Genomic DNA, 12,050 nt, shown 5'->3' on the forward strand with positions numbered 1-12,050 from the left:
GTCATGAAGGCGAGATGGCTGACGTCGATGGCAGACTGCTGTCGGCATCTCGAAAACTGCGAGCAGGCGCAGATGACTTTCGCGACAGCATCTCTAGGTCGGAGCCACGATATAGGACGATACGACTGCGTCGGGAAGAGAGGTGGTCAGTGTAGGTGAAAACCTGAAGGCTCTCACCAGAAAAGCAGTGACCTCATCAATAGTACAATTTTGGTAGCGACTACCTGTTCTTCTATGAGCCTAGCACCTTCTTCTGTGAAGTCACTGATCGCATGATGCCCTCCCATCATGCCATCCTCTCCCAGGAGCGTTGAGGTCCACGGGCCGTAACTTTTCTCGTTCCATCATAACAACAGACCATCCTCTGTTGAAACTCCTCGCTGATAAAGACGTTGAGTAAAATTGGGTATCACTTGTTGAATCGTAGCTGTTGAGCGCTACACCGGCGCTAAGACCGGCAAAAAACCATCCCATTCGCTCCCATTTTGTTTGCGCCAGGAACACCATGCGGGATAGCAAAATCATGCAAGGGCGCAGCAACGCGCTTACTTGCTGTGCTGCTCACGGAAGTACTTGGCAGCGTTGACCATGTTGACAAGAGCAGCCTTGGTCTCCTTCCATTGACGGGTCTTGAGACCACAGTCAGGGTTGATCCAGAGCTGGTCTGGCTTGAGGTACTGAAGCATCTCCTGGATGCGGTCCTTGATCTCCTGCTCACTTGGAACACGTGGGCTGTGGATATCGTACACACCCGGTCCGATGTGACGGGGGTATGCCTCGTCGATGAACACCTTGAGGAGCTTGGCGTCAGACTTGCTGTTCTCGATGGACAGGACGTCAGCATCGAGAGCGGCTATTGCGTGGAAGAAGTCCTGGAACTCGGAGTAGCAGAAGTGAGAGTGGATCTGCGTGGAGTCCTCAACACCTGCAGTGGAAAGCTTGAAGCTGTTGACAGCCCACTCAAGGTACTTCTCGCGCTCCGAGCCCGATCGGAGAGGCAGACCCTCACGGAGAGCTGGCTCATCGACCTGAATGACGTACACACCGGCAGCCTCGAGGTCAACAACCTCATCACGAAGAGCGAGTGCAAGCTGCTGAGCCTGGACAGACTGGTGGACATCGTCACGTGGGAATGACCATCGTAGGCAAGTGATGGGGCCAGTAAGCATACCCTTCATTGGCTTTTTGCTGATGCTGGCGGCGTACTTGCTCTCCTTGACGGTCATTGGTGCCGGGCGGGAGACATCACCGACAAGAATCGGTGGGCGGACACATCGAGAACCGTAGGATTGGACCCAGGCGTGTGTGGTGAAGACATATCCATCGAGGCGCTCGCCGAAGTACTGCACCATGTCGTTGCGCTCTGGCTCGCCGTGGACAAAGACGTCAAGACCCAGCTCTTCCTGGATGTTGACGCATTCTTGAATCTCCTTCTCGATGAACTTCTCGTACTCCTCGGCAGTGATCTCACCCTTGGTGAACTTGTTGCGCTGGATACGGATGTCCTTGGTCTGAGGGAATGAGCCAATGGTAGTGGTGGGGAACATAGGAAGCTGCAGGTGCTTCTTCTGTGCGGCGTAACGGGCATCAAAGCCAGACTTGCGCTCATAATCCTCCTTCTTGACAGCCTCGACCCGCTTCTTAACCTCTGGGTTGTTGGTGCGCTTCGAAGTAGCTCGGGATTGAGCGTCCTTGGCATTAGCCTCGAGTTCAGCCTTGACGGACTCGGGGCCGTTGGTGACAGCCTTGGCGATGATGGCAACCTCGACAGCCTTCTCGCTGGCAAAGGAGAACCAAGCGCGGACCTCCTCGTCGAGGTTCTTCTCGCTAGCAAGAGTGTGTGGGGTGTGGAGAAGCGAGCTGGAGGTGGCAACAATGACACGCTCCTTGCCGAGCTTTTGTACAGCGGTCTCGACAACCTCAATGGCCTTCTTGAAGTTGGTCTTCCAAATGTTACGGCCATCAACGACACCAGCAGACAAGATCTGCTTTGGTCCGAGATGCTCAATGACCTTACTGAGCTGTTCTGGGTGGCGGACGAGGTCGACGTGGAAGGCGTAGGTGCCGGTCAGAGCGGAGTCAATGACTTCGAAGTTGTGCACAACATCGCCGAAGTAGGTGGCGAGGACGAGCTGTGGGCCCTTGCTGCCCTGAAGAGCAGTGAGCTTCTCGTAGGCTGGCTTGAAGGCGCTGCGGGTCTTGGATGGGAGATCGAAGACGAGGACTGGCTCATCGATCTGAACAGTCTCGGCACCAGCTTCCTTCAGCTGGGTAAGGAGCTGCTCGTAGACTGGGAGAAGCTTGTCGAGGAGGGTGATTGGGTCGACGGAAGAGCCACGGTCAGCCTTTCCGAGAGCGAGGAAGGAGACGGGGCCGAGAATGACAGGGCGAGTATTGATGCCTGCCTCCTTGGCCTCGAGGAACTCAACGACTGGCTTGGGGTTCTCGGAGAGAGTGAAAGTCTGGTTGTCTTGCAGAGTGGGCTTGACGTAGTGGTAGTTTGAGTCGAACCACTTGACCATTTCCAGCGAAGGCACATCGACGTTGTCCTTCTGGTGACCACGGCCCATGGCGAAGTACTCGTCGAGCTTGTGCAGCTTAGCGCTGCTGTATCGCTCAGGCACAGCACCGAACATCTGGATGTGGTCGAGGACATGGTCGTAGTAGGCAAAGTCGTTGGATGGGATGATATCCACACCGGCGTCCTTTTGGATCTTCCAGTGCTCCAATCTCAGTCTCTTTCCTTCGGCGAGGAGCTCATCACGAGAGAGCTTGTCCGCCCAGTACGCCTCGTTGGCCTTCTTGAGGTCACGAAGACGTCCCATACGCGGGAAACCGAGGACCTGTTCGTTTCATGTCAGCCATTGTCGCTGATGTTTCTTCTCTCCATTGTTCTTCTCAATGTGTCCCCATGGAAAGGGCGGTGTCTGCTCACAGATGATTGCACCATTTTGATGGCGTCTTTCCGATATGTGTGGGAATGAATCAAGAGCTGCCGGCGTTGTGCAGACAGTGAAGGTAGAGTAGATGTGCTTTGTTGGTAAAGCGGTGAGGGTGAGGAGGGAAGAGAGGAAGAAGGAGAAGAGACAACAGAGAGGGGAGGGATAAAATAGTGGAATGACGAGAGAGCACACACACAGCTGCTGGTCTGATTTTTCGATGGTGGGGTAATTTCGGAGAGCACGCCACTTTGCGAACAATGCTTGCTGCTATCGATACCATCATCAGGGGTTTAGAGATTTCGCTCCGCCAGCTACGCCCAGTCCGATGTAATTACGGTGATATCACTGTATAGCACGAAATTCGTTACACTAGGCTGCCCCTTAAAGGCTTAGGCACTCTCAGTAGCATTATGTCAGCCAGCTTCCAAGTTTCAATGGAAGAATTTATCGAAATCAGTCTAAGGGAACAAAGATCGAATCCCGGAGTCACGAGTGGTGCAATATTTGATGGCGCTGGCCGGTGTAGGTGCCAGTGGCGTTTTGTTGAATTTTCTTTTGCACCAGTCCTCGTGTTGTGAAGACTGCACCTGATGAGGAACAGTCAACAGTGGAATCAGCCAGAGGCCGGGCAGTGTGGTGGGATTGAGAGTTCTGCCTGAGTCACCTTACAATAGTCCCAGACTCTCGAATCGACTTCCCAAGCCCACCGCATATCGATACTCTCCTCCCAACTTCTTTTCCTCCTCCTCCTCCTCCTCCTCCATACAACTCCCTCCCATTCCGTCTTTTCCCAAGTACTCTTGCATCGCCCACGCAATCCGCTCAGCACCAACTCTCGCACCTTCCAGATTGCCCGCTCCAGGCCCTAACCTCAAAGCCGCGAACTTCCCCGTCACAAACAGAGGCACATCATCCCTCCATGTCAGATCATCAGTCAACGCCGGAAGTCCATCATAGCCCTTGATAGGATACTTCTCACATATCGTCTGCAAATACGGCAACTTTTCAAAATCCGACGCTACCCCTGTTGCAAAGTAGACATGATGAATACTCGCAGCCTCCAACTCTGGTATACAAGGCTCGGTCTGAATACTCCACGCCTGCTCCACAGCATCATATTGACACTTCTTCACTGTCGTATGCGTATGTAGTGCGAGTTTGCCAGTTTTACAATGTCCTTGTACAATCCTCGCAAACCTCGGCGTGATACTTCCACCTCCTCTCGCAGATTTGATGAGCTCGCTTCGCTCCGCATCAGAATCTGCGGACCAAAAAGACGCTTTCTCGTGGTTGCGAAATTTGCCCATCCAGGATAAATCGACGTCGAAAGGTTTGATTTTAAGGGGGCCGCGCATGATGTGAAAGACTTTGGTTGCGCCGTGGCGAATGGCGCGGTCGGAGACTTGGGCACTGGTGAGACCGCCGCCTATGACGAGGATGTTGGTCTCGACATGAGACGTGAGTCGAGCTGGCAGTGGGTTGTCGATGGGTTGGAAGGCGTGGCAAGCACAGGGGCAGCCGTGTTGGGGAAAGGGTATGGGAATTGAGGGGGCGTTTCCTGCTCCAACTGCGAGCACGGCCGTTCGTGAGTAGTGGATTGAGTGGGAGGTCGTGATGGTGAATATCTTCTCGTGCGGAGAGATTTGTGGAACGTAGTCGTAGTCAATGTTTGATACTGTGGCTTGTTGGACGAGGTCTGAAGTCTGGAGACTGTATCGTTCCGCGATGAAGGAGCAATACGATTGAAAGAGGTCAGCTGGTGGGATATAGTAGTCTTTACGATCTCGTTCTGAATGTAGCAGGTCGAAGGATTAGCTAGGCAAGGTATCTTTATATCCAAGCTCAGCGGCACGGGCAACCAACTCACCATCAATCGTAACAGCCGGCTTCGCCCTACATCAAATCAATCAGCCACCAATAATGTGTTCAAGACACCATCTTAGTCTTTTAGCGAAGAAGAAGAAGAACAAGAAAAACCATCCATACCGCTCACTCCCTCCCCCTCTCCTCCTCCGCTTCTTCAACTGATGCTTACTCAATTCCCTCCCCACACAACCCGCAATCTCCACACACTCGCACTCACGTCCCACCGCATGAACATACTCCAACAACCCATCTCGATCCCGAGGATCCGGATGGAAAAACATCGGACTCCTCAAATGGCGAATCTCCAACACAGCAAAGAGCCGTTTCCACTTCGCCATCCAGCTATCTCCAGAACTATCCAGGACGAGCATTGATGGCCATGTACGATTTTTTCTCTGTTGTAATGATGATGATAACGCGGACTGGCTCCTACGAGGTAATCGAGTCTGACCGGTCTTGGAATTTTTGATTGCAGCTTGTTTCTTGTTGATCCAGTGGTAGCGATGATGTTCTTCGTCGGTGAAAATCGCAGAGGGAGTGTGTTCGCGGAGTCTTGCGGCCGTGGCTAGGCCGCAGGGTCCGGCGCCGATGATGATGGTGTCGTAGATGAATGGGAGGAGAGGATTGTCTTTCTCGGGGGATACTGGGCTATCGGGTCTTATTGATGTTGACATTGTGATGGTGCGTGTAGGTATAGGTACTGCTTCTCGTAGTTGGTATGCGCTCGCTATGTGAATGGCAAATGAAGGTTTGCAGACAGCGGTCACGGAGGGGGCCTTTGATCTACTGCCATCAAGGTCCTCCTTCCAGGTCCACTACCTAGATAGATAAGCGTCATACCTACTATTACAACCGAAGTTTTGTCTTATATTACTCGGGACAGTCTGGGTTTAAGATCTCGCATTATATGTTCGCTGTAGTTAGTAGTAACGGACAGTACCAAGATGTTTGTTATAGGGCCTTCGCGCGTGAATGTCCATTTGATGTCTAAATTACAACTTCAAACTCTCGTCTGGGAGAGCCCGAAGTGCATATCAGAGACTATTCCTGCGAGGTTGTAACGGAAAGCCACAATCGAGGTTCACTCACTGAAACATTAGAAGCGAATTGCATATACTATCCATACACAGTGATGAGATATACCCATCAGTCCTGCCAGCTCGTGAGAGCTTCCTGTGCACAGATCTCCAGAGCGCTCCAAATACAGGTACGCCTCAAACACCACCGCTATCCATGGAAATGATTAGCCGGTCCTCAGTGTCTCCCAGGGCCGACCCAGGTAGCTCAGTATGCTGTCAGTACAGGCGAGTCTCGAGTCTCATGAGGTCTAGCGCAAGCATGGAGGAGTGGCCTTGAGCTATCCAAGATCGGATGCAAAAGGCTACGTGACTTCTTCGCCTACGATGGTGGCAGTGAAGCAGCGTCCATGACCTCTTCCACTTCCACAGTCTGTTCGTTCTCAGCACCATCCAGCGGCGTACGTGGCAGTGCCATCAGGCCTGTTCGGATCAAATCAGCATACACTTCCCATACTAGCGGAGGTAATTCGTCAAATGAGAAGGAAGGGAACTGACCTGTCCGTGCGGACTCCAGGATACCGAAAGGCGTAATCAGCTTCATGAACGAATCAATTCTAGTGGGCTTCGCGCTGAGCTCAACGATGCAGTTGTTCGTGGAGATATCCAGAATCTTGCCCCCGAATTGGTGTACGAGGTAAGTAATGGTTTCGAGATGTTGGTGTTTCATGCGAAGAGCTTCGGATGGGGCAAGGTTGCGTGGGTGAAAGTCAACGTGCTAGAAGTAGCAAAAGTTAGCTTCATCTCAAGAAGTAAAAAAGCCATGTGGAGTTAAATGAAGTAGTCTTCTTGAGGGCCAAAAAGAGAAGAACGTACTGAAACACCTCCAGCGTCCATATCCTCCTCAAAACTCGCGCTCGTAGCTGAAGTCGTATCCGCTTGTCCATCGATGTTCCCCAACTCCCCTGAAGCGATGGCACCACGAGCCGCATCCCCATATTGCGAAGTGCTCCCCGTCATCTCTCGGTGATGCGCCAACAGCTCCTCAAAGTACTCAGGACCCAAGATGCTAATCTTCGCCAGCAGAAGCTCCCTCTGCACAAGTGGAGCTTGCGTGTAATCCAACACAGCCCACACAGGAACCAGATCCTCCAATTGCCTCCTCGCCTGCTCTACCACGCCATCCTGTCCCTGAAGCACAATAGTCATGCGAGAGAGGTCTGCGACTTCTGTACTACAGACGACGAGAGAGTCGATGTTGAAGCCTCGAGCCGCAAGAATACCAGACACGCGAGAGAGGACTCCGGGCTCGTTTTGGACCAGACAGTTGAGGATATGGCGTTTGGGCGGCGCTTTGTCAGGAACGGGGGTCTCGTAGAGAATGGAGGAGACGGCTGCAGCAGGCGTTATGGCGCTCGATTGGCCGGTGACTGTGGGAAGAGGTGCGATGCGGCGGTTGAGAGCTTTCCAGGCGATTGCGGAGGTGGAGGATTGCTGTCGGATTTGAGTGGCTGTGGTGGTCTTGAGAATAGTGGACGATTGGAACTGCTTGGAGAGCAGCTGTACTGCGCGTTTTGAGGCCATTGTGGAGGACAATGGGTGGGAGAAGTAGGGAATGGGAGGAGGGAGAGTGTTTGGTGTTGCGCATAAATGAAGTTACAGTATTATGCGATCGCGGAGTCACAGATTTGACGGCAACGGCCCGTCAAAAGCTTAAATGACAGCTGAACTTAGGAGTAACATTGAAGGTAAGGTACCGGGCTCCGTAGGAGTTAAGGTAGACCTCTGGTAGCACTGATAGGGCGAGATGAAGAGCAGCGACGAGAAAGTGAGGTTGTGCAGATCTGACGTTGTTGCTCATTTTCAAGTGATACAGTACGATTCACCGCGATGAAAGCTCAGCAAGAATTCGTTCACTTGTACCTTGGAGATTATCGTCTCAACCCTTCGTCATAAGCCATCATCGTTGGTGGATTACTACCTATCTTGATATGTGTCATATGGGGAGCGTGCAGAGCTAGGTCGGAGCTGTTCAAGATGCCCCTAACTTCCCCAGAGCCGTGATTACGTCCTGTAGTATTATCCACTGCGACCATCCAGAATGATGTATATAATCGTCTGGGCATATCAGCTTCTATGTGTTGCAGTGGTCCGCTCTAAAGATCACCCACATATATGTTTCCTTTGCGGAGCGTAGTTGCCGTAGTGTATAGGCATTGTCCTTCTATAGCTTTGTAACCGAGTTCGAGTTATAATTAAGTCGATTCTCAACAGTTGTATAATTTGCGTTTCCTAAATAACCTACAGATAGGAGGAGTCGAAGATTGCAGAGACCGAGGGCCCCTTAGCCTTATCTATAAGAGTTTTCTACAAGATCTACGGGCGAAAGGTCTGAAACGCCTATAAGGTTGTGAGTAGGACCCAGCCAGGCTGCCTTTCTCGGGAGGCGCTATGCTACCTTATGGATGGTGGTGCAAGTAGCTACGGGCGCTCAATGCGCATGTGGCATCTAGTACGTACCGATAGCGGGACCAGAGTCTGTTTGCCTGCCTAGTTTGGTCCTCATGATCCACAACCCATGCCACCATCCAAGAAGATCGCACGTAGGGTCTTTTGGCTTCCGTGAGGATTGGTGTAGTCTTGTCCAGTCGCCCGTGATCTAGCTTGTCGAAGTCAGAGCAGCCAGAGCGGCCCAGTCGCATGAATGCATATTGGAAAGCATCCGAAACTGTATGCTGAGTCCTGAGGAGCCCGCCTTGCTCTGATGAATCGCACACCTTGGTGCTAGGAACCCGTACTACTAAGCCGTGCAGGGGCATCTAAAGCAACGAGCGTCCTTGAGGGAAATCAAATGCTGCCCAGGAATCGAAAAGTCGCTGGAGCGTAGCATGTTCGACTCACACGCCGGCACAAGGCTGTGGAGAGCCTGGACGAGGCTGCGGAGCGCCATGCAGTGACACTCATGCCCTCCATTGAGTAGGCTGAGGCAACCCTAAAAGGCGACGTCCCCATGAAGGCGGCTGAAATCATTCTGCGTGAGAAGAGGATCAAGGACGCTGCAAACGAATTGTACATTCTGACACGAACACGGAGAGTACAGTGCTGCTTACCGAAGTGGCCCAGGTCTGTGCAGGCGCTAGGAGCGGTCCGAGCGGACTAAACAGGTATAGACGCGTATAAATGAGGAAAGGGCCGAAAGACGTCGATATCTCGCTGCAGATTTGGGTTTCAAAGGTTCTGAGCACTATTCCCGGCTAGCTGATACCGGACCGTCCCTAGCGCTTGCACAGACCTGGGCCACTTCGGTAAGCAGCACTGTACATGTAGTCCATAGATTGGGATGCCCCCCGGCCGCCGGTTTGTAGTAAAGTGGCCATATATCGTGGCGGCAGCAAGATGCCGCGCCCCGTTCCGGTCCCGGGCCCGGGCCCGGGCACTTTTCAATGAGTGAGCGCTCGTGAGCTTTCTACTCGGCAAAGTTTCCACCTTCTCGTCACTGTGGACAGAAACACAGAAAGAAGCACTTCCCCGGTTCGACAGCGACAGATCACCTCACTTCCACCTTCACTCATCCCTCTTTATCATCGCGAGAGCGCGTCGAACAGCACCATGGCTGAGGAACCACGAAAGCGCTCGCGCTTCGACCAGGCCCCCAGCGAGGAGCCTCCGCGCAAGTCTCGATTCGACCGACGCTCGCGCAGCCCTGTCTGCAAGGCCGCCGATACTGCTGCCACCGCCCGCGAGCGTAGCCCCGTTAAGAGCGTCGAGACTCCGACCAAAGACGAGGTCAAAGACCCGGCCGCAATTGCTGCCGCCGCGGCTGCCCGCATCACCGCGCAGCTGCAGAGGCAGAAGGGCATCCAGCATGTGGATGTGCCGCCGATTCGTCCGGTGAGTATGAGCATTGTTCTTGCGCAGCGCCGGTCAGAGACAACGAGGGAAATAAAGAAGCACTCACTGACGCACCGCGCAACTCGCAGGCTTCCAACGCAGCCGCTGGCGCATCAAAATCTCCCTCGGCCTCGGAAAAAGGCGCGGCCCTCAACCACGAAGTATATCAACAGGACGGTGACTTCATCAAAGACATTGAGGTCAATGACCTTCGAAACCGCTACACATTGACTAAAGGCAGCACGCAAAAGATGGTAAATACACACTTGATCCCACTGATACTCTCAGCTGTCCGCAACCAGCCTCGTCCCTCTCGCCTCCCCACGATCAACAGCACTGAGTTTGTAATACAAACTTGAGATGAGAAGCACTTTGGACTTACACCTAGCGTGCTACAGCCACCGGCGGCGACCCCCCATTTGCATCTGCTGACCTGCATGTGACATCTAGATCAAAGAAGAGACTGGCGCTGGTACGCTTCCATTTGAACGAACGATTTTGACTATTTAGGAACCGAACACTGATCGCATGAAAAGATGTTACTACTCGCGGGAACTACTACCCGGATAAGAGCATGGCCACTGCTGCCAATCCGCCGCTTTACCTCCACGTGACGAGCACCACAAAGGACGGCCTCGAACAAGCCGTGAAGAAGATCGAAGAGCTCATGCAGCAGGAGCTCCCAAACCTGATCGACGAACGCCGATTCCGCCGTCGCGAAGAGCCTCGAGAGCCGCAGCCTGACCGCGACCATCTGGGCCGCCGCAAGTGGCCGGAGAAGCGCATACCCATCGACCTTGAACCGATCCCGGGCTTCAATCTTCGAGCACAAGTCGTGGGCCATGGAGGCAGTTACGTGAAACACATTCAGCAGGAGACCAGATGTCGCGTCCAGATCAAGGGTCGCGGTTCGGGGTTCATGGAACACGACACGGGACGGGAGAGCGACGAGGCCATGTACCTGCATGTTGCTGGACCCGAGCAGGCTATGGTGGACGAGGCCGAAGCTCAGTGCAACTCGCTCCTCGAGGCTGTTCGCACCTCGTACCAGGAATTCAAGGAGCGGCCGCCACGACACAACGGCGGATTTGGTGGACGCGGTGGCTATGGCGGCGAAGGTCGCGGAGGCTACCATGATCGCGGCCTAGATCGCCAGCATTCTGGACCCTACGGTGGTGGTGGTGGTGGTGGTGGTGGAGGCGGCGGTAGTGCGTATGGTGGTATCATGTCACCCGCCAACGGTGGCTATGGAGGTGGCTATGCTGCTCCTGTATGCCAAGCAGAGCAATATGCACAGTACAACCCAGCTCAACCAGGATACGGCATTACCACAGATCAAGTTTCTACGGCACCAGCGCAGACTGCCGTCGCTCCAGCCGATCCGATTGAACAACAGAAGCAGTACGAGGCATGGGCAGTCTATTATGCGCAGAACCCATCAGCGGATCCTTACTCTGCATACGGAGGTTATGGCGTTGTCATGGCTCAGTTCATGCAACCAGGCGCTGCTGGTGCGTATCAAGGTAAGCAGAGCTCTCCTTTTGAATCCCTCTCTTGCGGCGAGGGAGGAGTCGAGCCTCGAGTAATGATTGGCTGCAAGCCTCTCTCGCAGTACTTGCATGCTCCGTACTAACATCTCGCAGCGTATGCTCAGCAGACACAAACTCCAGTGGACTACACGAACGGAATGACGGCTGCGCCACAGGATCAACAGGGCATCCCACCGCCACCACCACCACCCGGTGCAAACCAAGGCTATAGTGCTGTGAGTTACAAAGATCACTTACTTGTGCGAGTTCAACTGACACTCTCAGGTCCCTCCCCCACCGGGCATGTAATGTGGACCGTCCTGCCATCGTGGACGGCGAGCGTGGCTCGATGAAAGATTGAAATGAATAGAAGCGTCGGAGTGCTGGTGTGATCATGCACTGGCAGCTGCAAGATGAGGCGCGATGTGTGCCAAAGAACCTGACTTGTTGGCGCAGCAGCTAGTCCGCTCCGCAGCGGCACTGCCACGTCCACAACTCGTAGCCCGAGTACTGACATGGTCAAAAGCGAACATACCTATTGAGAAGAAATGGACATTCTGTCATGTTGACGTTTCACAGACTTGTAGCAACATTACGATCACCGGTGAATCCCCGACGATCTTGGCTCAGCCTCTTCTGGTCTGCAGCTGTGCCGAATGGACTAGCGACTCATGTGTCGTAGTCTAGTAAGAGCGCTCAAGAAGGTAGGCAGAGATTGCTGTCAATAGATTGTGACCAAACCAGAAGATCCCCGCCGAAGTGGTGTACCTATTCTCCACAAGCCGAGTCGACCGCTCGACCGTGAT

At 53.4% G+C, this 12,050-nt stretch overlaps 4 protein-coding genes across 4 annotated transcripts; 1 reads left to right on the forward strand and 3 right to left on the reverse strand.

Annotated features, from left to right (window-relative positions):
- Positions 1-144: 144 nt before the first annotated feature.
- On the reverse strand, positions 145-3,083 carry SEPMUDRAFT_152039 (methionine synthase). Its single transcript, XM_016907206.1, has 2 exons — positions 2,936-3,083; positions 145-2,843 (listed from the first exon to the last, which is right to left on the reverse strand). The coding sequence occupies exons 1-2, from the start codon at positions 2,948-2,950 to the stop codon at positions 546-548; spliced, it is 2,313 nt and encodes a 770-aa protein (XP_016756470.1). The 5' UTR covers positions 2,951-3,083; the 3' UTR covers positions 145-545.
- Positions 3,084-3,607: 524 nt separating this feature from the next.
- SEPMUDRAFT_166817 (FAD binding domain protein) lies at positions 3,608-5,482 on the reverse strand (the record flags this gene model as incomplete). Its single annotated transcript, XM_016908260.1, has 3 exons — positions 3,608-4,731; positions 4,810-4,835; positions 4,929-5,482. 3 exons carry the CDS (start codon positions 5,480-5,482, stop codon positions 3,608-3,610), a joined length of 1,704 nt encoding a protein of 567 aa, XP_016756471.1.
- Positions 5,483-5,702: 220 nt separating this feature from the next.
- On the reverse strand, positions 5,703-7,433 carry SEPMUDRAFT_152041 (acetolactate synthase small-subunit precursor-like protein). The gene is made up of 4 exons (XM_016907207.1): positions 6,701-7,433; positions 6,383-6,602; positions 5,898-6,307; positions 5,703-5,820 (listed from the first exon to the last, which is right to left on the reverse strand). The coding sequence occupies exons 1-3, from the start codon at positions 7,406-7,408 to the stop codon at positions 6,207-6,209; spliced, it is 1,029 nt and encodes a 342-aa protein (XP_016756472.1). The 5' UTR covers positions 7,409-7,433; the 3' UTR covers positions 5,703-5,820; positions 5,898-6,206.
- A 1,896-nt stretch (positions 7,434-9,329) lies between these two features.
- On the forward strand, positions 9,330-12,000 carry SEPMUDRAFT_152042 (uncharacterized protein). The gene is made up of 6 exons (XM_016907208.1): positions 9,330-9,715; positions 9,805-9,969; positions 10,166-10,187; positions 10,252-11,238; positions 11,359-11,480; positions 11,530-12,000. The coding sequence occupies exons 1-6, from the start codon at positions 9,434-9,436 to the stop codon at positions 11,551-11,553; spliced, it is 1,602 nt and encodes a 533-aa protein (XP_016756473.1). The 5' UTR covers positions 9,330-9,433; the 3' UTR covers positions 11,554-12,000.
- Positions 12,001-12,050: the final 50 nt, after the last annotated feature.

The sequence above is a fragment of the Sphaerulina musiva genome, assembly GCF_000320565.1.
Source record: "Sphaerulina musiva SO2202 unplaced genomic scaffold SEPMUscaffold_12, whole genome shotgun sequence".
NCBI lineage: Eukaryota > Fungi > Ascomycota > Dothideomycetes > Mycosphaerellales > Mycosphaerellaceae > Sphaerulina > Sphaerulina musiva.

Coding starts and splice junctions, on each gene's coding strand:
- SEPMUDRAFT_152041 (XM_016907207.1), bottom strand. CDS start 7,408: ATGGCCTCAAAACGCGCAGTACAGCTGCTCTCCAAGCAGTTCCAATCG. Junction 6,603..6,700: donor TGGACGCTGGAGGTGTTTCA/GTACGTTCTTCT, acceptor TGCTACTTCTAG/CACGTTGACTTTCACCCACG. Junction 6,308..6,382: donor CCTGGAGTCCGCACGGACAG/GTCAGTTCCCTT, acceptor TGATCCGAACAG/GCCTGATGGCACTGCCACGT.
- SEPMUDRAFT_152042 (XM_016907208.1), top strand. CDS start 9,434: ATGGCTGAGGAACCACGAAAGCGCTCGCGCTTCGACCAGGCCCCCAGC. Junction 9,716..9,804: donor ATGTGCCGCCGATTCGTCCG/GTGAGTATGAGC, acceptor CGCAACTCGCAG/GCTTCCAACGCAGCCGCTGG. Junction 9,970..10,165: donor AAGGCAGCACGCAAAAGATG/GTAAATACACAC, acceptor TGTGACATCTAG/ATCAAAGAAGAGACTGGCGC.